Here is a 26,324-nt window from a genome sequence, read left to right as displayed (position 1 = left end):
ATTCCACAAAACATTTATTTTGATTTAGGTACTTATGTGTAAACAAATGGTAATTACATATTAAATTGATCAACACACAACTATTGCTGGATTCCTACACAAACCATACATTTTGCAAGTACATTGATTGAATCACTATTCATAGTTATTATTATTATCTTCAACGTTTAAAGTATCTGAGACGTTACTATGTTTACAGTGTCTCGGTTTACAAGAACGACTTTTCACTACTTTCTGACAAGGGTTTCCTAATCCGGAGGCGGGACGCTGAAAAAATAAAAAAGATAGTATAAGACTTTTAGAAATTAAAGACTTTTAAACGGATTTTAAACGCGATTTTTTTCATTACATTATTAACCTGACGTTTCGAACACTTTACAGCGAGCGTGGTCGCGGGGAGACTCAGTCAGTCTGTCTAATAGTAGTCTAGTAATAAATCTCGTTTAAAAGTCTTTAATTTCTAAATGTATAATACAAACGCGTAAAATCAAACACAAGAAAATACTAAATGGTAGACTTTATAAAAATGTATTGCATTCGGTTTAACTGTTTCTTCAGGTACTAGTTTTTTATTATATTAGCTACGAAGTATATAGGTATTATTAATAGTTTCAGCCTTTCAGGTTGTCCATTTTTGTAAAAAAAGTACCTAATCTACGCCCTCGGCTATTAAATTTAATTAAATCTAAATTGTTTAAATCTTGAATTGTAGATTGGAGTAAGTTATACTTTTAAAAATTTATTGTAATTAATGATTAGATATCAGGGTCTGATAATTTATCAGGATTATTAGAGATAAGTGTTTCTATAAATCTTATAATTCACATTATCAACTGAACGGTATAGTTTTATTTTAACTATCATCTGCATCAAACTGTAGTATTATTGGACGAAATAGTTTATATTATATAACAATTGCGTCGGTTCCAAAACCTTGTCTTAAAAATAAAATCTATTTCTTTCTAACCTTATCGTTTTCTAACTACTAAACAGGTCGTTACATATATTTATAGATTTGTATGGGGAATGGCTTTCTCACATTTTAATGCGTAAACTGCACGCGGAAAACTAATACTAAATATAAATCTTAGAAGGTCATTGACGGCATAACGCAAAGCGTATTGGCATACTACGACAAAAAGCCAAGCGTCACATAACGAGATCGTTTTTTTATATTCTTTCATTATTGACAAATATATATTTATGTTCTTTCATTATTGACAAACAAAACAAATATGTAGATATTAATTTTAAGTTTTATAGCATTGAAAATCTTTACAAAGTGGGATGCCCCTTTGGCACATGAAACCGAAAGAATAGAAGAAATTCGATTGCAAAGGCGTCATGGGTGGCCGAGAGGCTAGCCGTTGCTACGGTTTGGCAAAAAGACGCGGGTTCGAATCCCACCTTGGGATAATTCTTTTTCAATTCCTTAAAAATTAAAAATTTCTTGTGTATTTAAGTTTACAAATTTTTAAAAAAATAGCACAATATGTCATTTACTAATGATTATAAATATAACAAACCTTAACGAGCCTGAAGTTAAGTTTAACTGCAATATCGCATTCGCCAAAACACTCGGACCAGCCGAGCCACGGGCCCATCTCGCAATTCAGGTCTTCTGACCACCATCAATATACACAAACAATTAACAATTAAACCATTTATCCTTTAAAATCAAATATATTAAAGAACTATAAATAGCAGAAATCAGTTGATGATGAAACATGGCAATGGTAGGGGTTGCCTGGAAGAAATAACTCTAAATTGATAAGGCCGCCTCGTTATACATTTTCTTTAACTATTGTTTATATTTTCTTTTTTCTTCTTCTTTCTATAATGTGTAATAAAAGTGTTAAAATGAAATAAAATAAAATAATCGTAAAAATAATCTCTTCGTTATTTTTATATAGAACCTTTTACCTTAACAGTATTTCAGAAAGCCTTAGATATTTTGCAAATTTTATAAATAATTTAATTTGAATTCAAAATTCTATCAAATCAACTGAGTTGTTTATTATTGATAGGTAATAGTTACAGTTTTAATTCTATATTTCAATATAAAATGATTACTTTACGTGGTTTAAATGATAACTCACCAACCGGTGGAGCATCGTTTTGTATCACCTCATTGTCGACCGCAGGCGGAGTCGCTTTGAGCTTTTTAGTGCTCGCCTCCATTACTGGGGGAATAACTACAAAATAAATAGCTTTATTATAAATATATGAAGCAGAGTCAATACATTTGCCCAAAAATTTATCTATAATACTTAGTAACTCATTTTAACAAGGAACTGTTCTATCTTTTGAGTGTCACAACTAGACCAAATTTAAATAGAACCAAAAGAGCTGTCAAATGGAAAATGATATATTGTCGAAAAAATAAGTAAAAGGAACAAATAAATAGATGAGGTTCTTAATATAGACGTAGTCCTGTGTCAACACTTTATCAGCAAGATACGCTTAAGATCAAAAATATGGTCGCGTTTATTCAAAAAAACAATGTTCTCACCTAAGCAAATCAAATAAAAAAAATTGTGTGTTTTGTTATTATCTAAGATAGAAGAAGAACTGAAGCTCCATTATCCACCTAAATATATTCAAATACTTATAATTATTACCTGTTCCAGTATCATTCCTTCCAACACAGGCTTTCTCACAGGTCTGCCTATCGCGAAAGTTATTAGAGTTCCCGCCACAACCCGTGTACCCAAAAGGCTCGCAAGCCCCACGCGTCGAGTCGAAGAACCAACGCTCTTCGTAGCTACGGCATGGCCCCACTGACATTGGCAATTTGCATATTTCTGGGGGATTTTATAAGAATAGATACACAACATCAAATCATAAAATTGAATTTATAAAAAAAAAAGCAGAAAGAAGAAGAAACCAACCTAAGAATGCTAATATGATATGCGAATATGCTCAGGTATTAAGATATAATTAAAAATATCCAAAGTAATAAATTTAACACACTTGTTTCGCCACTTAATTAATCAGTGTCTAATTGAATAAAAAACTCCATTATTTGGGAACTGTCTGGAAAAATCCTTCTTGAAGGACGCTGATGGAGATTACGGTATGTACATACCGTGTACACTTACCAAACGGAACTCCAGCATCACAAGAGCTGTCGTCACCATCGCAAAGAGCCTCTTGCTGAGTCAGCGTAAACTGACATCGGTCTAGATGTTCCTGAACTAGGAGATCTACGTTCGGATTGTCACTCGTTATGTTCTCAGCAGGGAATGTCTATGGAATAATATATATTTAATTGATTATTAAAAGGTGAAGGAAAATAAAGTTAGGAAACCGGTATGTCCAAGAATCAAAAGTTCGACAACATGTGACATGGGCGAAAAAGTATTGAACAGCTTGGTGAATTTATGGCCTGAACCCTCATAAGAGACTCGTGTCCCTTTTACTTAGTGGAAACATATATAGGCTGTTGATGATGAATTGGATATTATTATGACTTTCAGTTGTAGGTCACTTAGAAGTTGATTCGAAGTTAAACAGTAATGAACTAACAGATGATCAATGTTATAAAATATATGTTAGGGAAAAAAAATCTTATTTAAATGTGGCCTGTTACAATGATTTATACTTCTTCATCATCGTCATTCGGACCTCCTTCGTTATATTTTTTATACTCATATACTCTTAGATTGTAGCACTATGAAGATCTCCGATATACACATTGACCAACAGCATATTTTTTTCAAAATTGTTTGGTAATTAAAAAAAAAAGCCGATATTAGCACCGAAAAGTCATACCAAGTTTTGGAACTCCGCGAAGCGTTGGTTCCAGTCGCTGAGCAATCGTCTCGTAAGCAGTTTCTGGACCCTTGGATCTTTCGATATGTATAACCTTGTCCGGATCCGGCGACCGCGCCCACACTTCGCGGAACACGGTGACCACGGCCCCCAGGGTGATACCGCACATTCGCCCCGAGGGTTATCCTAGATAAAGATTGTATAGAAAAACAAATTTGGAAAATATTTCGTGACAATATTAATATAGACTAATTAAGTTTAAACTGATTAGTCTATAACTTCGTTATGTTGTGTGTAGGAAGAGTAATTTTTAACTTACCACAAAGAACCAATCGTAGTTAGATGCATTTGCAAATTGTCCCGGTGGCCTGTATAAAGTTTTAAAAGTATTATTGTTAATTAAAACAATGTAGTATAACGCGGTTTACAATTCATATAAATATGACAACTAGCCACGCGGTTTCACGCGCGAGCGAATCAGTAAAGAGCAAGAGTTTCTATAGTCATTTTTATTTTGATACATAAGCTACTTTATTGCCAAGTATCATCTAAATCCGTCCAGCATTTCTTGCATAGAAGTGTAAGTGTTCCTGCAATACTTTGTATATAGTATTTTCTTGTGTTTGATTTTACTCTATTGTTATATCTACATTTAGAATTTAAAAGCTTTTAAACGGATTTTAAATGCGATTTATTCATTATATTATTACCCGACGTTTCGAGCATTTTACAGCGAGCGTGGTCACTCTGCCCGTGACCGCGTAAATCATAAATCGTGTTAAAAAAGTTTTTAATTTATATATTGTATAAATAAATAAACGAAATAAAGGAATGCATATATAGTGGCGCACTTGAAGCACGGGCCGGCCTCGCACGGCATGGCCTGGCTCAGCACGAGCCTGGCGCGGAAGCCCACGTGGCAGCGCTTGAGCGCGCGCGGCGCGAGGTAGTGGCGCGTGCGGGCGCGCACGCCGCAGCCCGCGCACCGCGACCACTCTGACCACGCCGACACCGCGCACGGGCCCGACGACTCCGCGGGATCCGGCTCGTACTCCGATTGAACTCTGAGTACATTTTTCATTTATTTATCGTAGAAATGGTGTTCTCGTGACAACACTGCCATGTTGTGTGTGTTTTGAATTTCGAAAAAGTTAAATGAATAAAGAAACTTTGGGTTCAAAGTCTGGTCTGTTTTTATTGTGTGTTATGCTAACATGCATGGTACAATTCTCTGTGATTATACCGAGATAGTTCCTACTGATCGAGTAGAAATCAGAGTTCAAAACACGCAAAAAAATTACAAGAGTATGTACTACCTTCAAATAAGTATTGATTAAGTATAAATCAAAAGCTGACGCGATAATAGCCTAGTTCTTATTGTTGATGGAATCGTATACCATTATATTTGCACACATCTCACCTGCAATGCATCCTGGGTCCTTGGCATCGTTTATAGTCAGTAAGTGGAGTCCTACAAGCGTCGGCCTTTGCCCTCGCCGGCCATAGATAGTGGCGCTGGCGGGCCGCGTGGCCTTCACCACACGTGACGCTACATGGGCCCCAGGGGCCCCATGCGTGAGTGGCACAGGAGCCCCCACCACTGCGGATCACACCCTCGGGAGATTGCTCACTGCCAGGTTCTGCCCGTATTATATAAAGGACTACTAAACCAAGACTGTTAAAAAAAATTACAAAAAAACTAGTAAATTAGAAATTAAAATGTCTGATTTATCATGTGCATGATGACTCAATACTTTAGGATATTTATTTCACCTGAGTGTTTTTATAATTTCATTGGGATTATTCTAAACTTAATATCAATGAAAGATCACATATCACGTAAATTTAAACGACCAAGCCCCTTACCAGCAACATCACAAGACTTCTCATACAAGCGCAGTCGGTTAAGTCGCAGGCGTGCAAAGGGGCGCATCTCGCCCGTAGAGCTGTAGAACGGCGAGCGAACATCACGCGGCCACTCCGGGCGGAGCGCGCGGACTGGCGCCGGAGGCAATGTTGGGCTGCGTCTTGACTGATAGTTATTTCTTTATTAAATTAAAACACAATGAGTAGAATAAATTCATTTGGAGTTTGGAGCCGAATTGGGTTGTCTAGAAATCATCACTAAAGGTGTAAGACACCGAACGCCAGTTCGACCACTTCACATGAGCGATCTTTTGATATGGTTAATATTTTTTTTTTTTTATTGTTCCAACACATTCCTTGACTGTATTTAATTTGATAGGTAAGCTAAGTTACACTTTTTAATATTATGTATAAGAAAAAAAAACGATTGGATGATCTTAATTCAGTGTCATGTTGTAACACACATGAAACAAAAAAGGCAATGATTTCAGGACTTGTATATACAATGTAATATGATAATAATGTAAAATAAAAATGTAATATAATCCATAAACGTGTTCATAATTTGACCATATTGAGAATTAATCAAAAATATTAAAATGATGTGAGTATATTTTTATATTGTTTTTGTTTGTATTACATTAAACATATTCACGTACTGTATAACTAATGCCACTATCCGTTCCTGCGTCATAAGGGTACAGAGGTAATACTGCTGATCGTCTCCAAGTGCAATTCAAATTGCACAGCTCCAACGCAGACACACCAACAATCCAGTCAGGTGAAGGAGCTAGCTTAGACGCCAACGATACTAGATGGTGCTTAGCGTCCACTCTGAATACTGCAAAAGTACTAGGTATCCCAGTACCGGCCACTTGTTGCCAGGATATGCCGCGAGCTTTGATTATAGTGCGTATGTGTTCGCTCTGGTAAAAAAACACAGAATTAAAAAACTAAATAATTTAGGATTCCAATTATCAAAGTGTAGGTAAATTTGTTATTTCTATCAAATTGAAAATATTTTCTTTTGCGAACAGTTTTTCTCCGCATGACATAGATTGGGAAATTATTAAGTTCCCAAAATGTACGATTTATAATTTTATAGGCTACTGGCTACGAAGATTCATTTATATATAATTATATACCAGTTGAAACACGATACCAAACATACCTCCGATTTCAACTCTTTCTCCAAAGAAGTAGTGGTCCCATCATCAGCCAACCGCCTCAGTCCCGCGGTGGCCACTCGACCCTCTTGCCACACCCTGAATTGAGCAGTATGGGACGCCCCAATCACATCTCCGAAATGCGCTCTTGCTGATTCAGGTGGGAATTCCTTTGGATGCGTGTTACGGGACCACAGTCCTTCGAATGTTACCTAAGGCAATGGATAATACAATATACAATTTTATTAATTCCAATGTACGCGAGTATCGCCTGTATCGTGTATGCAATAATGAATAAATCGCATTTAATCATATCAAATTCAGTGTAAAAAAGTTTGTATTCTAAATACGTCTTCAACTCACCTCATACTTAGCTTCATCACAAGCGCAGCAGGGCTCCACAATGGGGGGCTGTCGATCCGGAGTGGCCGGTAGAACGGGAGCGGGGCAAAGTTTGCGTACGAGGGAAGATACCGCGCCCGTATCAGGGTGGAACGCACGTGCGCATAGACGTACGCACGTCTGAATTGAACCGGATGGCGCATTCCATATTACCTGAAAGAAGAATTTATTACTGAATGGCATGGCCATTAAAAAAATTATAAATATTTAAGAGCGAAAATACTCTTTTTTGAAAACTATTTAGAAAATTTACGTACAAAAAAAAATATCATCAAGCATGCTGACAGTTATTAGATGGTTAGTCTTCTTAATGTACCTGTATTTCAGTCTTTGGGTGTGCAGTGGCATTATCCACCGCGGGCGAACACGATTCATGGGGCTTTGTTTGGGCATCATACGCCTGAAAGGTACCTGGAGACTCATTGCTGAAGGTTACATTAGTAGTATTGGCACTTGAATTAAAACCATGATCTAATTCCGCCCAAATGATAAAACCTATAAACGGTGTGGGTCCTTGTCCACCGTCTACTCCTTGTAATGATACTGAAATAAAATAATTTCGTCGTAACTAAATTCTCATAAAAATTATTAAAGCCATAATATTTCATCTTATTTTATAAACATTTCATCCCATTGTACACAATAATCATACTAATTGTACGTTATAAATGATTATATTTCAACTGACTACGAAAAACGAAGCGGTTCACAATTCTACTGTATGTTTTGTGTATGTTACCACAGAACTTTCGACTGGGTGAACAGATTTGGAAGACTACATTTTTTATTTCAAAGCTAGTACCATCTAGTAGTAGTTCTGACAATTTGAAGGCGGTGAAGTTTTTTAATAAAAAGAGTTTCTGAACTTAATTGATTTAAACCGTCTATCTATATCTAAATCTATGAGAAGTAGAAACTACCCTCAATTTATTGTTATTTTAGTTTGTTTTCTTTTGTTAACCGTACTTATAACGCTAAGCGAGTAAAAATGATGTAAAAAATTGTATTTCTCTGTAAGTGATTTAATTGTAATCTTTAGAGAAATAAATATATTAAACCGAGCGGAAAGGGCGGATTTCATTTAATTAAATTCTCAATACAGTTCCTGAAGTGGATGAGCGTAAAGTTCAAATGGGTCTGACGAAATCTATTGTGCGTATAAGTTCCTATCTCTGTCGATATATCCGATAATTGCGTTATCCCTAACCGCACTCAGAACTCTCGAACCTAGTCATAGATGTAGGTTATACAGATAGCTCCTTTCAAATTGCATTATTCAATATAGTTGATGCATGCTAGTAAACATAAATTGAAACTACTCCTGTACAAAATTAATCTAATACCAGGTGTTGAAATTCACTAAAAGTACTTATAGCGTTAAATTATTTTCAAACTCTTGAGTCCTATCTTCGATTCCCAGTTAACTAAAGTTTCGGTGTTTCAGGGCATATACGGTTGATTATAATACAATTAAATACAACACATGCTTTATTTAACACACATGCACACAAATTCAGATAAAAGCATAAAAGGAAATAAATCCCCGGCTCCACCCGGGCAGTGATTTATAGTATACTAGCTGCACCCGGCAAACGCTGTTCTGCCTTACTCTTATCGTTTAGTGGTATGAAAAATAGATGTTAGCCGATTCTCAGACCTATATGCTTACCAAATTTCAGAGGAATCGGTCAAGCCGTTTCGGAGGAGTATAGAGACTAACATTGTGACACGAGAATTTTATATATAGTATATAAACTCTCCTATCCTTTAAGTTAGATCAAACTGCACATGGTGTAATTTGATTAAAAGCGGTTTAATAATTTAGGTGTCCATCGCGGACAAACAAAGTGACACGTAATTTATCAATTAAGATTATGCGTACAAACTAGAATGCGTTACTTAAATTAACGGGAGTTAAAAGCCACACAGTCATGGTGGATGCTTTTTTCCGAGACTAAAAACGGTGAATAAATCTTGACCTCAATAACGAGTGGTCATCCAATTTACGCTACCGTTGCTTCGCAAACAGCTTTTTCGATTATATTTATTCACCTAACTTATTTGTCTGGATTTACGAATTTTTTTTAATTATACTTAATACAAAATTTTACTATGTATAATAATAATGAATACGTTTAATAAGTATAAAAATTTTATTAAATGTTTGTAACGCATAAGCTCATAAACTATTGGACTGATTTGATAAATTATTTCACCAGCAGAATTAATACTAAGTGACATCCATCCATAATAGAATCATAATTGCGAATGTCTGTCTATCCGTTCATCCATTTTTCTGTTACGATTTACAGCTAATAAAAAGCACCGAATATTAAATAAAAATACTTAGTTAAAAACGGGATACATTAGTTATAGACTACCTTTTTTTTACAAATCCTAAAAGGAACATCAAGGGTCAAGTAAACAAATCAAGCACGAGCGAATAATTGAACTGCATACAAACATGCAAATAAAGTATTCTGCTTTAATAAAAAATTATGAAAATTTTATTAATATTTCGCTTCTTTTACCTTTCTCCCGCGGTTGCCCGGTAGAGATCACTGCACAGTGATAAGGCCGCCGATTGTACTATATTGCTGTAGTGTAATTGTTTCCATATGTGTTTTGGCTTGTCATGTACAATAAAGAGTTAAATAATCAAATAAATATAGTATTACCTGAATAAAGTTCACCCGGTAGATATAAATCAGGATCTCCAGCCACTCCTAGTTTGTAATGTGCATCAGCGGGTTGCGCGTGCGCCGGTGCTCGCTCGCAAGGTTCTGGCGCACCCCATACAAGGGGCAACAGCCCTATCATCATCAGCGGCAACATAGTGATTTTGTCTCTTCCTTTAGGAAGTCTAAAAATTCACACGTATTAAGTAGATATTTTTTTAAACGTCGAATACATTGTAGGTACCTACTAGTTTTTACTTTTTATGATACAACGCATGTATAATAAATTAATTATATATCAGCGTTTTATAATTTTCTTATAACTTAACAGTGTTTCATATTTAAACATAGCTAAATACAATTCAAATTGTTGAAATCATGAGTCTGAAATTTTTTATTTTTATTTTTATAGCTTGGATAATAAAATGTTTTATTGTATTTATATTTACATTATTTAATGTATATCAAAATAAATATATGAATCAATGCATATCTGTGTTTTATGTATTTCGTAATCATTCATCATTAAAATACTAGACTAAAAATAGCTCGTCATCAAAAATAGCGAAAGCGTTCAATTTTTAATTAAATTCTCGCGAATCGATACTTATTAATATTTATGAGCCTATACAGCCTATCTGTACATATATCATGCACCCTCAGGTATCCAGGTACACAATGAACACTAATCTAATAATCCAGCGGCGCATACTTGACGAAACAAAGGAAAGTCACGAACCTTTATCATTACTTTGTTAATAACTTAATAGCTTATCGTAAACAAGTACTCAATCGAATCATCGGTCACAGTAATTGGATACTTGCAAAATATCTCTTTGTTATTATCGTACGGAAAGCGCGTTCGGTTATCCACCCGCGCTATGAGGCTCGCGCCACAGTACTGCGGTTTCATCCCTTGATGCGGGGTGAGAGCCTGGATTTATTTACCTTAATTTGATACGCATGAACGGTCCGAAATGCGCATTATTTTTAATATATTGAATAACATTGCGACATCTATGTCTGAGTGTTTTTTTAATTTAGTGTTATTATTTTTACATGTTAAACCCATATTAAAAGAACTCTACGATTTGTTATGGGATGGTACCTTATACATTTCCAAGAAATAGAGAAAATTGAATGGAGTATATTTTATGCTATAGATTGATAAAAATATGAAATTAATTATTTTCGCGCACTGATCATAAAAGCTCTGCATTCGGTACAGAAGGGAACATTTGATATCTACCGATTTAAATTGGCACTTAAAACATTCGGAGCTTACCATAAGAGCTTGTTAACAGACATAAGAAAACATTCCACTTTATAGTAAAGAGGTATAGTATGTTTGTAGGGGATAATCAAAGGAACTACTTGAACGATTTCAAAACATCTTTCACCGTTATTTATTACCTTATATATAGGTTATATATTAGCACATATAATCATAGATAAAGAAGGGGCGAATAACTAATTATAGATAAATATATCGTTCTCGTTATTACCCGACGTTCCCAAGAAACAGAGAATTCAAATGGATTGTTATTTTTCAACTAGGCGTGCTAGGCGAAATCCAAAACTACGAGAAATATCGGAAAAACTCTGCAAGCTGTCACGAGCCCGATTTTAATGAAAAATCAAAAATATCTCAAAATTACTAGCCAGGAATCGAACCCGTTGATGGCAATTTCATCATACTTACATACATCGATACAGCGTTTATTATTTCGCTTGTAATACTTCTTTTCTAACAACCGTTTTAAATCCTCCATAATGTTGTATCTTTTGTAACGATCTTTCAATAGAAAAATAAACAATAATTAGACATGAAAAATAATGAAATGGAAGATGGAAATAGAGAGCAGTAAAATAAATAATTGGGCAGTTACGTGTGGGTAGTTAACGAGTCAGAGTTAGTTGGTAGGAAATCTCATTCATAGCAATTCTTTTCGCTATACTTTTGCTCGCTCCCATATACGATTTTAGGTCTGGTAGAATGTAGATAATACAGTTATGGATTTAAAATTATACACGGTCGCTTTTGCAGGTAGATATATTTTATTGATTGAATATAAACCGTAATAATAATAGATTAAGTTGAATTTTTTAATCTTAAAATTAGTGTACTACTAAAATGGCAATTAATTTGATCATTTATAATAGATTCCTAATTAATAAATATATAAAATAAAATAAAAATATGAACGATATTCATAGGGCTATTGTGTGCGTGTGTTTTAAAATGTTCAACACAACAAAATATATATATTTATAAACACAGATATTGTTAGGAAACTCTCTATGGATTTTACTGAAACATAGGATTTTAAAAATTACATTTTTACTTAACCTCCTTTAACAACTACATAAGAAGGTAAATGTACGCGGCAGAAATGCCTAATTTTTATTTACTTTTTTCACTTATACCCTTAAAATCTAGCTAATACTATTTTGTCATTATAAATAGATTAAAATTGCTTTGGGTTCGATTTACGTCTCTAGTCCCGATCAGTGAGATCAATCATAAACTACGAAACAATGAGAAGTCCGTATATAATAACATCATTAACAATTATGACACAATTCAATAAATCGGTAAAGCTATATGGTACCGTTAAGACTGATATTAAATTTTGATCATTAATTGTAGTTACACATGTAACACATGCCAAATTATTGCACAAGTTAAATACCCACTTTATAATATAAAGGTGGTCATATAATTAAGAAAGCTGAGCGGCCGAAAGGGAAGATTTGCAAACTTGGACGCAAAATTATCGTTAAACATTTCCGTAATTCCTCCGTATTCATTGATACACATGATTACCTAAAAAAATCGATAAATTTTTAAACACAGCAAAAATAGACTACTTCTAAACACAGTCTTTCTATTTGCTGGCAGGATTATACATTATTTGAATCATTTTGGCGCCATTACGTGCCGTGAAAGATTAAGTGTTGGCTTCTTATGAAAAATTAAAGGGAACATTACAGTTGTGATAAACCTTCAAGGTAAGTAATAATAAAACGTCGCCGGAAGAATTGGTTTATTATAAAGATAGCCGACTGTCTGCATTGTTCAAAAACGATAGCGCTGTAGCGAAATTTTCACGTGTATCTAAACAAGAAAAAACAGATCCTCGAAATAACCGAAACGTCGTATTTTGCCCCTCAGCAATCTCAGCACGCACTATTCGAAGACGTTTGGTAGAATAAAAATTGCACGGTGGGGTAGCAAGAAAGTTACCTATGTTACATTTGCGAGAATGTATGAAAACTGGACTATGCAACAGTGGAAAAATGTATGTTAACACCTGCGAGGTGTAAAGCAGTAATTAAAAGCCGTGGATATGCCATTAACTACTATTTTATTTAAGAATGTATTAAATTGCTTTTTAAATTTGTCGCACTACATTTTAGTGTGCCTTTCTAATTGTGAAAAGTGTCATCAGTTTAGTATATCGTTCTTAAATTGTCCTGTTTCAGCACTATTTTAATGTGTTACCTGAGTTTTACTACTAGTACAGTTAAATAAAATGTAAGAAAAATTGTTAGCGATTTTTTTTCATTTTTAGAAACATTGCTCTATTGTGTGGCTATTTTATGACATAACAAATTTTTTGCTTGCTTCTCAGAAGGTAGACATCTCTGTGTATGACACGATTTAAATAAAAATAGTCTAATATTTCAAATCGTTCTTAATTATATGACCAAAATTATATGTATACAAAAGATGTACTTAATATAAAAATGTATGTAACATTTTACATACAATAATATAGTCTCTGTTCTCAAAGATTGTTATGTCTATCCAAAGACTGTTATCTTTATAAGTTACATGAAATCTTTTTTGGGTTGAGACATATAAAGCCTTAGCTTTGTTTTTAAAAAAGCTGATACCACATTACATTCAGTTGAGTTCTTATTGCAATTCAAAATTAAAAAAGACAATGTTATAACTGTTCTGGCTCTCAAATTATTTTCTGTAACATTTCTCCTATTGAAACATTTTCATTAATATTCCTATGGGGAATAGGTCGGACTATTTAAGACTGTGGTCTATTCGGTGGATTTTCTCTCATTTCCAACACATGCTCCATGGGTTTAGGCTTCCCATCTGGACCGATGGTGGCCGGTTTCACCACACCGTCAGACAGCATTTTGTCAAATAAATTCACCAATTTCATTGCCTCGTATTCCTTCTGCGAACGAAACAATATTATTATTATAATAATATAACAATAATATTATAATAATTTGAAATATTAACAAAGGTGGAAAAAACAATCGTAATTTTAACATATTTTTTTTCTGCTCTAACACTTTATGTAAATCCACTCAAAATGAAGAGTAAATTTTGTTTCAAAGCCTTCATAAATAAAAAAAGATACGTAAACATGTACTGAGTTACGGGTTATATCTAGTATTAAACACACACCTGTTCCTCAGTCATATTCTCGAAAGGATTGACTCTAGGTGGTCTGGTGCATCCCACGACTGGGTCTATATGAGGCTGGGCTTCCAAATACTCCTCAGTGTCCGAGTCTTCGCTGCTCGACGAGTACTGAACTGGTCCACGACCTCCACACATCAGGCCTTTTTGAGCTAGATGACCAGCTGCATTACCAAACCCAGTATATTTGACCATACGACCAACTGTAAATAAAACACGTAGTACAGCAATAATAATAATAATACGGGCACGTTTTCCACAACTCGACGTCAAGCGCCTATTTTGCGTGAAAAGAAAAGGAGGGGGTAGCCAGTCATAGCTAAAAGCATCCCAGCTCCTCCATGAAGCTAAGCAGCTTGTGTGGGCTGCCGACCATCTCAGGGAGGGACCTAGGACAACCCAAATGCCTTGTCCTGTACTCTGCAACCGCCGTGCATTCCATGATGACGTGGAATGTCGTTTCTTCAGTCGTCATGCACGCTCTACATAACAGACTGTCAGTGATCCCTAAGTTAAAGAGATGCTTGTTAAAGGGACCATGCCCAAGCAATACACCAAATACCGGACTAACAAGTTACAACCATTTCGTTAAAAATTTTGCATGTTATGAATTCATATTATGCGGCAATTTATTTCTTTCGACTAGCGATCATACCGGCTTCACTCATTGTACTTTTGTCTCTTAATAAGAACCTTCCTTGTACCTTGATAAAAATGTAACATAGAAGAAATTTGATGAATTGATGGAGCTGTTCTCGAGTTTTACACTTCGCAACACATTTTTTATAGAGCTATTTTTATCTAAAGGTTTTGCAAGGAAATAAACATAAACCCAGTAATAACATAATTTCAACAACTCACCTTTTTCCTTGCAAAGAATAAACAAAAACTCGGCTACAAGATCCCTGACAGAAGTGACAGGAGTGGTAAGCAATCTGCAAAGTTGGTTACGGAGAGTGCTACCCTTCTCCGGCGGCCTAGAAACATCTCTAAGTGGGGGTAAAACAGTCTGCCGGAGATACTTTCTTTGTGCCCTTACACTGCGAGCACTTTTGTTCAATACTGTTAGTATTGGCGATAGGTTTTCATATTGTACACTCGTACTCTGCAAATAAATGAAATGGAGGAATTAACAATTATTGCTATTTTTTCGAATTATGAATGCATTAGAATTATAATTGCATCAATATATAATTATAATTGAATCAATGTGTTTTCCCTTTCCATTGAAAGGGAAAACACATTGATTCTTTTCAAACTTACAGTTGTGATAGTCAATCTATGCTGCATCAACTGTAGCAGTCCATGAATGGCTTCCATATTTCTCCCATCATACAAATGTTTTACCTGTTCTCCATCATTGCACTTTGGAGACAAATACTCATAAAACTCAGAGGGCACACTATAACGAAATGTTAAATAATACTTATTTATATATATCCAGAATGCTGACAATTTATCTTAATGATTTAATGTGAAACTGCTAAATGGTAAATTTGATGTTCAATTTTTTAAGGAAGATGTGTTTTACATTAATTCTCCTTTCTTGCCAAAGGTGTGATGAGAGAAAATAATTCATTAAAATAGCATTCAGATCCACAAACCTTGTTAACAAATTAGCAATATTACTGTGCAACTCCATCAACTTCTCCCAAGTGTGTGTTTCTGCCATCAACAGTGATGTGAGGACTGGCATAAGTTTTAAACACATAGCTTCTTCCTCTGCAGTAACCGGTTCTTCTGGACCAGAATGGTACATCATGTTGAATTGGGTCTTCAATATTTCGCATGCAATTGCTACTTGCTGATCCTGCGGCAATAATAGTTATACATATAATATTAAATCGCATATATAATGAATAAATCGCGTTTAAAATCCGTTAAAAAGTTTTTAATTTCTAAACATATAATATGCCTTTTTCTTCATAAACAAATATAAAGAACACATTACAAATATTTAAAGATTAATATTACTGATCTTGCCTACTGTTTATTCAAGAATCTGAATTATTATTATTTTTTTTGGATACAATCCTTCCTACTTCCTACTAATTTTATTTATTTATTTTATTTATTTTAATTTAATGTTATAAATGCGAAAGTTTGTAAGTATGTGTGTGTGTTTGTTGCTCTTTCATGCAAAACCTACTGAACCAGTTGCAATGAAATTTGGTACGTAGATAGCTGGGCAACTGGAATAACATATAGGCAATGTTTTATCCCGATATGCCTGTGGAATATGGACTTACGGGGATGAAACCACGGCTAGTCAAATCTATTTGCATTTTTACACAAATATATATATTTATATAGAGATGCTACACTTACATTCAGTATTACTTGTTGCGAACCCCCTGAAGCTTCCTCACCAACCTTCAAAGACTCTGAAACTAGTTCACCCAAGCAGCTTATCAGGTAATCCATGCCATGGAGTTCATTTTTGATCTTTGCTCTTATATCTTGCCTTAATGCAGTAAGGATAAACAGCAGTTTCATGTCAAATATTATTATATCCTCTTTATAAGGTATCTCTTTGTATGATCTCAGTCTAGCAACAAGGCCCTGAGCCATACTTGTGTGAGCACATAGTGCTCTGGCCACTTCACTGTTAAATGCAATATTACAAAGGCATTTAAGTGCCTCTACTGCTATTTCTTTGCTTGGCATCTCATTTTCTGTTATGTCCTCACTGGGGTCTATGAAATTGTACAATCCTGCTTTTTCTATAAGTGTTATCATCCACCTTTCACATATCAGATTTTCCACCTCAGTTTTGTCACGACTAAAATGAAATGCTTACTATTGTATTAATTATTGATTGATTGATTATGTGATACAGCTAGAGCTATATATCCATTACCACATTCTGTTACAAGTTTGGCAACTTCACATATGTTTAAATACATTATTTTTACAGTTACAACCTACATACTTACTCACCTCAATACCCTAAGAGTGGTTAAACAGTCAGTGTGAATGGATTCTGCAGATTTCTCTTGTAGGTGTTCGAATAAAGCAGCCCAAAGAGAAATACGCATGTTATTCTCTGAGAGATGTGGAAATGCAAATTTATTTTCATTCTGTAAATAATAAAAGAGTTTATGCGAATGTAGATAAATACACTATTTTGATATAAAATATAATTCCAGTGAATAAATTACAGTAATGAAACACATTCTGCAGTATACCTTACTGTTAATAAACCTTAATCTTAAGTATAAATAAATTATTAAATTTTATTAGATGTACAAAGGCATAACATACATTATTTACAAAATTTTGCAAAACCTCAGAAACCTTAGGGAAATCTTTACTGTTTATAATTGAAATCTCATTTTCGTCCATTTTTCTCCTTATTTACTCGATAATATTCTTATATGATTCAAGTAGGTACAGACTCAGTTATTATTAGTATTCATGAAAAAATTTAATTCTGACTTTAGTTATTTATATTATTTGTGTGATGACTGATGTCTATTCGAGTATCGTCTGATGACGTGCGGTTCACGAATGACAATGACCGATCACCGAAGCGTGATCCAGTTGACATATCACATAGATAAAATTTGGCAGACTTTAAAAAAAATAAAAACAATATTAATAAATATACAAAAAAGCTATTTTACTATTCTCGCAAAAAATTACATCCATAATCATTCAATATTGTTTTCGTGTAGAACGCAAAGGGTGTCCAGCTCTAATGGTGCATTTACACATTTGTTTTCGTTAATCGCCCCGTGACTGGATGATATACTCGTACTAAATTAAACATTCGAGAGTCGACTTGACGTTTACTTAATATCGTCTGACAAACTGGTCTTAACTCGAATACGAGAATCTCAAGGCGAATAACATGTGCTATACCTAGTCCGTAGTCTCCTATAGGATTAGCTGGCCGAGCAATGTGGATGCCCTCTGCCCCATAGGAGCTTAAGCTTATTCGCTTATTACCTACCCACTTGAAAACAAAGAAAACTATCTACCTATATCTAAGCACGAATAATCTTATATATAAAATTCTCGTGTCACAATGTTAGTCTCTATACTCCTCCGAAACGGCTTGACCGATTCCTCTGAAATTTGGTAAGCATATTGGGTAGGTCCGAGAATCGGTTAACATCTATTTTTCACACCCCTAAATGATAAGAGTAAGGCAGAACAGCGTTTGCCGGGTGCAGCTAGTCTTATATATAAAATTCTCGTGTCACAATGTTAGTCTCTATAATCCTCCGAAACGGCTTGACCGATTCCTCTGAAATTTGGTAAGCATATTGGGTAGGTCTGAGAATCGGCTAACATCTATTTTTTACACCCCTAAATGATAAGAGTAAGGCAGAACAGCGTTTGCCGGGTGCAGCTAGTTATCTATAAAATCATCTGTGATCTGACATTGACAACTGACGTTTTTACAAATTGTGACTATGAATGTATGGATTGCTGAACTTTAGTGTTCAGCAGGGATTTATTAACAATATTTACAATTTTAAAGGCCGAAAATGGCTTCAATAGCTTTAAAAGGCCAATTCGTATCGAAAATAATTCGTAAGTACACTAGATCTTCTCAATGTAGGATATGTTTAGCAAAGTATTCTTACATAATTTGACATGTAGGATGTGATAAGATTTTGGCCATATAAATAATACTCCTCAAAATAAATAATATTAAGGTTGTCTGTTTATTTTCAAAAACCATTTATTTTTTAGCCAAAAATGGATCATTCAGCATTCTTTACATAAAATCGGAAACCTATAGTTCTGATGCCAAAACTAACCTTGCGGCGTACAAAAGAGGAACAGGGGGTCGAAGCAGCTTCAATGGCGTCGTCGCCACCGTTTTCGGTTGCACTGGTTTCGTTGGTCGTTACCTGTGCAACAAACTTGGCAAAATTGGAACTCAAGTACATGGAAATTATATTTTATTTTGAAATTTTAAAAGGAATTATACTAATTCTTTCGTAATATTTTAGATGATTTTACCATACCGCGGTGATTTCTACGACGCTGCTAGATTGAAAGTCTGTGGAGATCTGGGCCAAGTACTTTTTACGCCATTTGATCTTCGTGATGATGAATCCATTGCAAAGGCAGTACGCTACTCCAATGTTGTGATCAATCTTGTTGGCCGTGACTATGAAACTAAGAATTTTAAATATAACCAAGTGCATGTTGAAGGTGCTAGACGCCTTGCAAGGTTTGTTAAATATTAATTATTATTATTACAATGTTATAATCAATAACTATATATAGTTTCCCACAAAAAAAATTGTGTCATGTATTATTATTGTATGTATTTTACATGCCATTATACAATAATATTTTATATTTATTTTAAACAGAATAAGTAGAGAAATGGGTGTTGAAAGATTCATACATCTTTCATATTTAAATGCTGAAGAAAACCCAAAACCTCTGGTTTTGAAATCTCCTTCAATGTTCAAAATCAGTAAACATTTGGGAGAGTGTGCTGTTAGAGAGGAATTCCCAACTGCAACCATCATTAGAGCTTCTGATATATATGGCTCTGAAGATAGATTTTTGAGGTAATTATATAGAATAATTAAAAAATTATTTCATCAACCCATAAAAATGTATGAGTTAATAAAGACAAAACAATACTGTCGACTTGGTTACCTTGTTTTTTGAAGTCAATTGAAAGTTATAAACTGTAGCTGGTCAGCTGGTGTTGTCCCCTTGTTGCCATTTTAGGTAACTTTGGGAGCCCATCGACTGAACTGGCATGTCACCATCTGCCACTATTTTTCAATTTTCCGAAGTTGAAAAGCAGACGCTCATAGATTCCCATAGACCCAACCTAACAGTCCATTGAACACCCCCTATCCATAGCCCAGTTTTGTTCCATTACAATTTTTGTAATAGTAGCGGACTGCCCAGGGCTGTATCTCTATAGTACAGTGATGGGCTAGCTGCGGCTGGTGTCCCACAACACATGGAATTCTCTAAAAGGCCTCTGCATGTTGGACCTATGTTATAAGATTGGGTGCTTTCCTTCTGGAGGTACCCCGAGTATTATAGAGAGATAAACATCATATAATATGCTAAAGAAAATCTTTTTTTCTATGAAATAACATCTTTATTATATAATTAAAAATATTATACAAATAAAATTGCCATCCTCAAGATTTGTTAAGTGATAAACTGTTAAATATATATATCTATAATTTTTATGCTTTCCTCAACAATCCATGTGGATTGTTATTATTATATATTATATAGTGCATTTTTAAATTCAGGAGCATTGTTTCTCCCTGGAGGCTTCATACCCAGTACATGCCATTGTACAAGAATGGTGAGGCAACTATCAAACAGCCTGTCTATGTCTCTGATGTAGCTCAAGCTATTGTGAATGCTGCCCGTGATCCGGATACTAGGTGCCAAGTCTACCAAGCTGTTGGGTGAGTATTATATGTATTACTTTGACTAAGACAAATTATTTTAAAAGAATGGATTATAAACATATAGCTTATTAATATAATTTGCAGACCAAAACGGTACCTTTGGAAAGATCTTGTGACATGGTTCTATCGCTTGATGCGCAAGGACGAAACCTGGGGTTTCCGACATTATGACATGAAGTACGACCCTATTTTGTTCCCGCTCAAGGTGGCCCTGGCCAATAAATTGTCACCAGCATATCCATTTGGCGGCTTGCACTGGGAAGGACTTGAAAAGGTAATAGACCACTTTCAATACATAGTATGTACAACCTTACACATTGGTTTTGTGAATTTTTATGTATTCTGAAAATTTTGCTTTTGAACATAACAATTTGATGATTGATGAACATTATTTAAAAAAAATATATTAAACCCCCATTTCTTCCCTAAAATCGTACCGAAACCGAACCACAATTACCGGAAGAATTTCTAACAAGTGAATATATATAATTGTACCATACAATAAATAACCTACTCGGTTCCAAGCGAGAACCTAAACCCGATATGCGTTTTCAGACATATAAATTGTGTATTCCACACATTGTCTATAATAATATGTAATACTATAATTCTTTATTTGTTTCTACTTTTTTCACACCTTATTTTAAGATTACGTACAGTGTGTAATATGTACTGATATTAAGTTTACATCTTTGCAGGAGGCCACAACTGACGTTGTTGACAAAAATCTGCCAACACTAGAAGACCTTGGTGTGACTTTAACTCATATGGAAGATCAAGTTCCTTGGGAACTGAAGCCATACCGCGCTTACTTGTTCTACATTGATCAACTTGGAGAGTTCCCTAAACCACCACCACCTCCAGTCTATGCCGACTAAATTAATATAGATCAAGTATAAATCTGTAGAAAAAAGTTAAAACTGCAATTTCTTATATATCATGTCAAATGTGTAGAATGCATTGGATTGAATAAATTATTACCATGTCTTCACTTTTTAATAAGCTGTATAGAAGTATTAAGTGTGAATAAACCCAAAAAATTGCATGAATAATTTGTTCAAAAACTTGTTCAATTGTTTATGTTAAGCTGGGGTATCTATTACGTTCGCGAACTTCTTGCGTTCCGCGCTGCCGGAACCGCTCTGATCGAAACGGTACGCATATCTCGATAGAAACACATGCTCCACAGTCCAGAACAGTCTGAGCTCCCCTTTGGGTTGAATTGTCCATTGAGGAAGGCTATATTGCGACGTGGATAAAATCACAGGGCACACTAGACAGTATGATAAATCTACAGTCAAATGTTACTATTAAAAATCTTAAGCAAATTTCAGACATTTGTGAATACTACTTTAGAGGATTGTTCCATAACTTTACATATCATGAAGGGAGTAATCATTATCATTATTATAGACATATATAAATAAGCTCTACTAAACTCGTATTTTGAAAATACCAATATTGAGCTACCTCATTACTAAGTCTAGCTTATTTTTAACCAACTTCAAAGAAAGGAGAAGGTTCTATCAACTATATTTTTTTCCTGATATGTATGTGTTGGTTTTTTTGTTTTTGATACCACATAACTTTTAACTGGATGGTTCAATTACGACGATTCTTTTTATATTCAAGCTGATACTTGTCATGTGATCCCATTTATTTGGTCTTGTTCTTACAATTTGAAAGTGGTTGATTTTTTGTCAAAAAAATAATAATAAAGTAATGGTAACAATTTATTGTTCTACATGATCTCGGCAAATGAAATAAATCATAATATCTAGAATGAGAAATGAAACAAGAAGATTAAAGATTATATTTTATTAAACCTAAGTTAGGGAGCAGGCCTGCCACGTCCGTATCCACCTCTCTGTAACAACAATAGAAGAAAAATTAATATTGTTTTTTTTTTAAAGAACACCATCATTCTTCATAGTATTCTGTATAGTAAGAAACTAATATAAAAATTATTAAGAAAAAAAATAAAATGGGGATACTAAATACAGTGCAAAATCTTAATATTTATACTTTAAAAGATCAAGGTGTTTTTCCATTCCATTATAAAGGTTATATGGAGAAGGAAAAAATTAACCAAAATTAACGAATTATACTAATTCCAAATTTTATGACCATCATTGAGTAAATTATAAACACACATTAGTATATGTATTAGTTTGACACATAATTGCTTTTGTTTTTTTTTTTTTTTAAACAAAGAATGGAATAATAAATCTGGAAGTGATTTAAGTGTAGTGGAATCTTCTTAATTGAACAAGACTCAGGTATCGAATTTTTGACATCTCAATAGTTTAGCTTGGCATGACAATCTTAAAAAAAATACACTGAATTGATGTCTAATTAACACGTTGGCTGCTGAAACACACCTGTTGTGTAAAAATGCTTGGAATCAAGGATGCGGCTTTACACGCCTAGCGTGTGGAAGCCGGCATCCGCGATAAATCGCGTCTCCTGTGCGTAAAACACGCTGTGCGTGTTTTATTTTCTAAGCCGCCAGTGCGTGCGGGCAACACATTTTTATCATAAAATATATTTTTTATGATTTCTTCCATTTTTATTATTTTCTTTGTTTAGATAGTTAGGATGTAATTTTAATAAAACGAAAAAGAAAATATTTTGTACAAATAATAAAAAAAGAAAACATAAATTTACGTTGGACAACGTTTTATATACAAAATAACCTCTCTAATATCATTGGTTGACGATAAATTGATACGCTGTTATATTAACACTCCGAAGCAGAATATCTGAAGCGCGTTCAGCATGAAACTTTTATTGCTAATCTATATTCTATAAGAAAGAATATCTTTATGTACGAGTGTTAACAAATCAAATTCTAGTATTTTCTTGTGTTTGATTTTACACGAGTATTATACATTTAGAAATTCAAACTTTTTAACGGATTTTGAACGCGAATCATTCATTATATTATTAACCCGACGTGAAGTGTTCGAAACGTCGGGTTAATAATATAATGAATAAATCGCGTTTAAAATCCGTTAAAAAGTTTTTAATTTCTAAATGTATAATACTCTAAAAAGTTTAAGGAGAGGTCGTTATTCGTACCTTTTCAGCTACTGTAATTTCTTTAAAAATAAATCGCGATATCAGAAATAGAATAATAATATTAAAAAAAAAAAATTTAGAACACACACGGTGTGTCAGCCCGCACAGCTGGCTCGAGTCTATGCACACGCGCAGCGTGGGCTCCCGCACCAGCGACAAAAGCGGTACGGCAAGATTGCCGCCGGTGCGGGAGACACGCTGAGCGTGTCATAGCCGCATCGCCGGATGAAAAAAGTTTCTGGATCAGCAGTGAAATTGTTAACACATGTGTTGATAATGGCTGCTGAATCACCCATAAAAGTTGAATTAATATAGGTTTAATCGTAAACTATCAAAATTTAATAATATTGGTAGTAATATTAACATTTTAGTTGTAATTTTAAGCTATGTAGTAAAGAGTTTAGACAGTAGCTAGGAACTGTCATTAAGTACCATCCAAGCTGGTGAAAACGTTTTTATAAACTGAATAATAGTATTATTTTATTTTTTCAAATCAAGATTAAATAAAGATGCAGGTAATTATAAAGACTATCAAAATATAAACAAAATTAGATATAGTTATTTAACTTGACTTAATTTTTATTTAGCTGCTGTAGTGTAATAATACTAGTAATAACCTGAATCGAAGTATAGCACCACAACACCATATTGTAGCAATTGAGATACACAGGTGTTTCTAGTAAAAATTAAAAGAGTTCTACAAGCAATTATTATGATACTTAAATATAAGTATGCAACCATAACAAACAACTTACAAATTCAACATCAGCTGAACCAGGTCCAACATCAGCCTTCTTGTCGTGGGGTGCACCAGGGGTGGTTGGGGCTCTACGGTATGCAGAGCGATCTTCAGCAGAGCGTGCGGGAGCGTCAGGGCGGCCGACGGCGCCGCGGCGGACTGTCTCTGTTCTGACTGATCGTTTCAGTGTGGCGGGCACAATTTCAGGTGGCAGGTGGAGGAATATTCTCAGGTACTCAATACCCTCATTGGTTAAGTACCTGAAAAATATTTTTTAGTGCTTTAATTTGTTTCAACATAAAATTGACCATGGACTTAATATTTCGTTATTTGTAACATTGTATGCTCAATAAACAATACTTTGTTTACCAAGATACAATGTATACAGATATATATGAACACAATAAGTTTTTCAAAAAGTCACTCATTCTAAAATTGGTACTTGCTTTAAACGTTTGATAATTAATAACTAGCTTTTGCCAGCGGCTTCATACGCGTTAAATTCAGAGCAGTTAATAGGTATTATTATACATATAAACCTTCCTCTTGAATCACTCTATTAAAAAAATCCATCACAAAATCGGTTGGGTAGTCTTAAAGGTTTAAGCATAAATAGGGACATAGGGATAGAGAAAACGACTTTGTTTTATACTATACGTAGTGATAACAATGTAGATCCAAGTAGGTTTTAAGAAACGGACAGTAACTTACCAATAGAAATGCCTCCAGGCAAACTGTTCCTTAACATAACCTCTTGATTTCAGTGATTGCATAGCTTTGATAACTTGAAGGTTAGGAATTTTCTCCAGATCAGGGTGTTTGGGAGCATGATAGTCCTTTTTGGCTACCATAACACCCTCTTTGAAGAGGTACTCATAAATAGCCACACGGTTTTGTTTTGGCATCAACATCTTGACCCACTACCTGTAAAACACGAAAGTGATCGAGGTTATCTTTTTGAAGTTTTCCCATTGCACATATTCTTATAAATATTTGTATCACTATATTATTGAGACGTTTTATTTATAATTTAACTGCTTTTTATTCACATTTCTGTGTTGATTTTAGAAATAAATATCGATTTTTATTCGCAAAGCAGTACCTTCGGCTACTTTTGACAAGTAAAAAGAGTGTCATAGACTCTGAAACTTCAAAACTGGCTCCAATTTTGACATAAGTCTTTTTTTTTATCTGACATAATTGCCATCGATTAACAACTTACCCTTTTGACATACCTAGAATGGAAAAATTTAAAATTACCGTTTTAACGGTCTTCGAAAAACGAAAAACAGAAGGTTATATGCAAAGATGACGGCTAACCAGACATGAGACAATGTACGTTAGCGCAAGAGCCGGTCCGAGTGCGAGGGCCCCCGGTGGTAGTGTATCTCTTTCTAATCATGTGACGATGGTAAAACAAAATACAGGATAAATTACTTCAGACGAGTGTGTAAATATCCTGATAAATATTCAAGTGATTCTATGCTAATTGAATTAATAAACAAAATGTATATGTAGTAATATTATAAAGCTGAAGAGTTTGTTTGTTTGTTTGTTTGAACGCACTGCTCTCTACGGAACTACTGGTCCGATTTGAAAAATCTCTCACTGTTAGGCAGTCTATTATTTAGGAAGGCTATATATGTACCATGGGCGAAGCCGGGGCAGACCGCTAGTTATGTACGTTATCTTACCATAAAGTTTAAAGCAGCTTACCTAAACAGAAACGATAATTCACCAAGGACTACT

At 34.4% G+C, this 26,324-nt stretch overlaps 4 protein-coding genes across 6 annotated transcripts; 1 reads left to right on the top strand and 3 right to left on the bottom strand.

Annotated features, from left to right (window-relative positions):
• Position 1: 1 nt before the first annotated feature.
• On the bottom strand, positions 2-10,779 carry LOC119833238 (spondin-1-like). 3 transcript variants are annotated; one of them, XM_038357165.1, is made up of 16 exons: positions 10,626-10,779; positions 9,887-10,071; positions 7,525-7,751; positions 7,170-7,361; positions 6,812-7,018; positions 6,300-6,566; positions 5,641-5,806; positions 5,195-5,414; positions 4,626-4,838; positions 4,094-4,142; positions 3,775-3,960; positions 3,102-3,249; positions 2,622-2,804; positions 2,100-2,195; positions 1,527-1,621; positions 2-267 (listed from the first exon to the last, which is right to left on the bottom strand). In XM_038357165.1, the coding sequence occupies exons 2-16, from the start codon at positions 10,041-10,043 to the stop codon at positions 136-138; spliced, it is 2,538 nt and encodes an 845-aa protein (XP_038213093.1). In that variant the 5' UTR covers positions 10,044-10,071; positions 10,626-10,779; the 3' UTR covers positions 2-135. The 3 variants fall into 3 exon arrangements, 2 of the variants coding, with proteins under 2 accessions (XP_038213093.1, XP_038213094.1); XM_038357166.1 differs by having other exon boundaries at positions 1,527-1,618; XR_005287943.1 differs by having other exon boundaries at positions 213-267; positions 1,527-1,632.
• A 2,062-nt stretch (positions 10,780-12,841) lies between these two features.
• Positions 12,842-17,844, bottom strand: LOC119833462 (synembryn-A). The gene is made up of 8 exons (XM_038357466.1): positions 17,604-17,844; positions 17,280-17,419; positions 16,668-17,121; positions 15,944-16,149; positions 15,603-15,741; positions 15,201-15,444; positions 14,325-14,542; positions 12,842-14,088 (listed from the first exon to the last, which is right to left on the bottom strand). Exons 1-8 carry the CDS (start codon positions 17,682-17,684, stop codon positions 13,933-13,935), a joined length of 1,638 nt encoding a protein of 545 aa, XP_038213394.1. The 5' UTR covers positions 17,685-17,844; the 3' UTR covers positions 12,842-13,932.
• An 878-nt stretch (positions 17,845-18,722) lies between these two features.
• On the top strand, positions 18,723-21,742 carry LOC119833685 (NADH dehydrogenase [ubiquinone] 1 alpha subcomplex subunit 9, mitochondrial). The gene is made up of 7 exons (XM_038357816.1): positions 18,723-18,881; positions 19,044-19,237; positions 19,307-19,530; positions 19,676-19,879; positions 20,591-20,752; positions 20,840-21,029; positions 21,454-21,742. The coding sequence occupies exons 1-7, from the start codon at positions 18,836-18,838 to the stop codon at positions 21,631-21,633; spliced, it is 1,200 nt and encodes a 399-aa protein (XP_038213744.1). The 5' UTR covers positions 18,723-18,835; the 3' UTR covers positions 21,634-21,742.
• An 816-nt stretch (positions 21,743-22,558) lies between these two features.
• On the bottom strand, positions 22,559-25,766 carry LOC119833687 (40S ribosomal protein S10). Its single transcript, XM_038357819.1, has 4 exons — positions 25,678-25,766; positions 25,287-25,499; positions 24,592-24,835; positions 22,559-22,622 (listed from the first exon to the last, which is right to left on the bottom strand). Exons 2-4 carry the CDS (start codon positions 25,484-25,486, stop codon positions 22,587-22,589), a joined length of 480 nt encoding a protein of 159 aa, XP_038213747.1. The 5' UTR covers positions 25,487-25,499; positions 25,678-25,766; the 3' UTR covers positions 22,559-22,586.
• Positions 25,767-26,324: the final 558 nt, after the last annotated feature.

The sequence above is a fragment of the Zerene cesonia genome, chromosome 17 (assembly GCF_012273895.1).
Source record: "Zerene cesonia ecotype Mississippi chromosome 17, Zerene_cesonia_1.1, whole genome shotgun sequence".
Lineage (NCBI taxonomy): Eukaryota > Metazoa > Arthropoda > Insecta > Lepidoptera > Pieridae > Zerene > Zerene cesonia.
This window is presented reverse-complemented; position numbering and strand designations above follow the sequence as displayed.

Excerpts from the sequence above, each read along its gene's own strand:
- LOC119833238 (XM_038357165.1), bottom strand. The coding sequence starts at position 10,043 with ATGTTGCCGCTGATGATGATAGGGCTGTTGCCCCTTGTATGGGGTGCG. Across the intron at positions 2,805-3,101 it reads TGATGCTGGAGTTCCGTTTG|AAATATGCAAATTGCCAATG; the intron begins GTAAGTGTACAC and ends AAAATCCCCCAG. Across the intron at positions 268-1,526 it reads TTAACTTCAGGCTCGTTAAG|CGTCCCGCCTCCGGATTAGG; the intron begins GTTTGTTATATT and ends TTATTTTTTCAG.
- LOC119833462 (XM_038357466.1), bottom strand. The coding sequence starts at position 17,684 with ATGGACGAAAATGAGATTTCAATTATAAACAGTAAAGATTTCCCTAAG. Across the intron at positions 16,150-16,667 it reads CGCAACAAGTAATACTGAAT|GATCAGCAAGTAGCAATTGC; the intron begins GTAAGTGTAGCA and ends TTATTGCCGCAG. Across the intron at positions 15,742-15,943 it reads ATTGCTAATTTGTTAACAAG|TGTGCCCTCTGAGTTTTATG; the intron begins GTTTGTGGATCT and ends ATTTCGTTATAG.
- LOC119833685 (XM_038357816.1), top strand. The coding sequence starts at position 18,836 with ATGGCTTCAATAGCTTTAAAAGGCCAATTCGTATCGAAAATAATTC. Across the intron at positions 18,882-19,043 it reads ATTCGTATCGAAAATAATTC|CCAAAAATGGATCATTCAGC; the intron begins GTAAGTACACTA and ends TTTATTTTTTAG. Across the intron at positions 19,880-20,590 it reads TCTGAAGATAGATTTTTGAG|GAGCATTGTTTCTCCCTGGA; the intron begins GTAATTATATAG and ends TTTTAAATTCAG.
- LOC119833687 (XM_038357819.1), bottom strand. The coding sequence starts at position 25,486 with ATGTTGATGCCAAAACAAAACCGTGTGGCTATTTATGAGTACCTCTTC. Across the intron at positions 24,836-25,286 it reads GCCTGGAGGCATTTCTATTG|GTACTTAACCAATGAGGGTA; the intron begins GTAAGTTACTGT and ends AATATTTTTCAG. Across the intron at positions 22,623-24,591 it reads GTTCAGCTGATGTTGAATTT|AGAGGTGGATACGGACGTGG; the intron begins GTAAGTTGTTTG and ends TTGTTGTTACAG.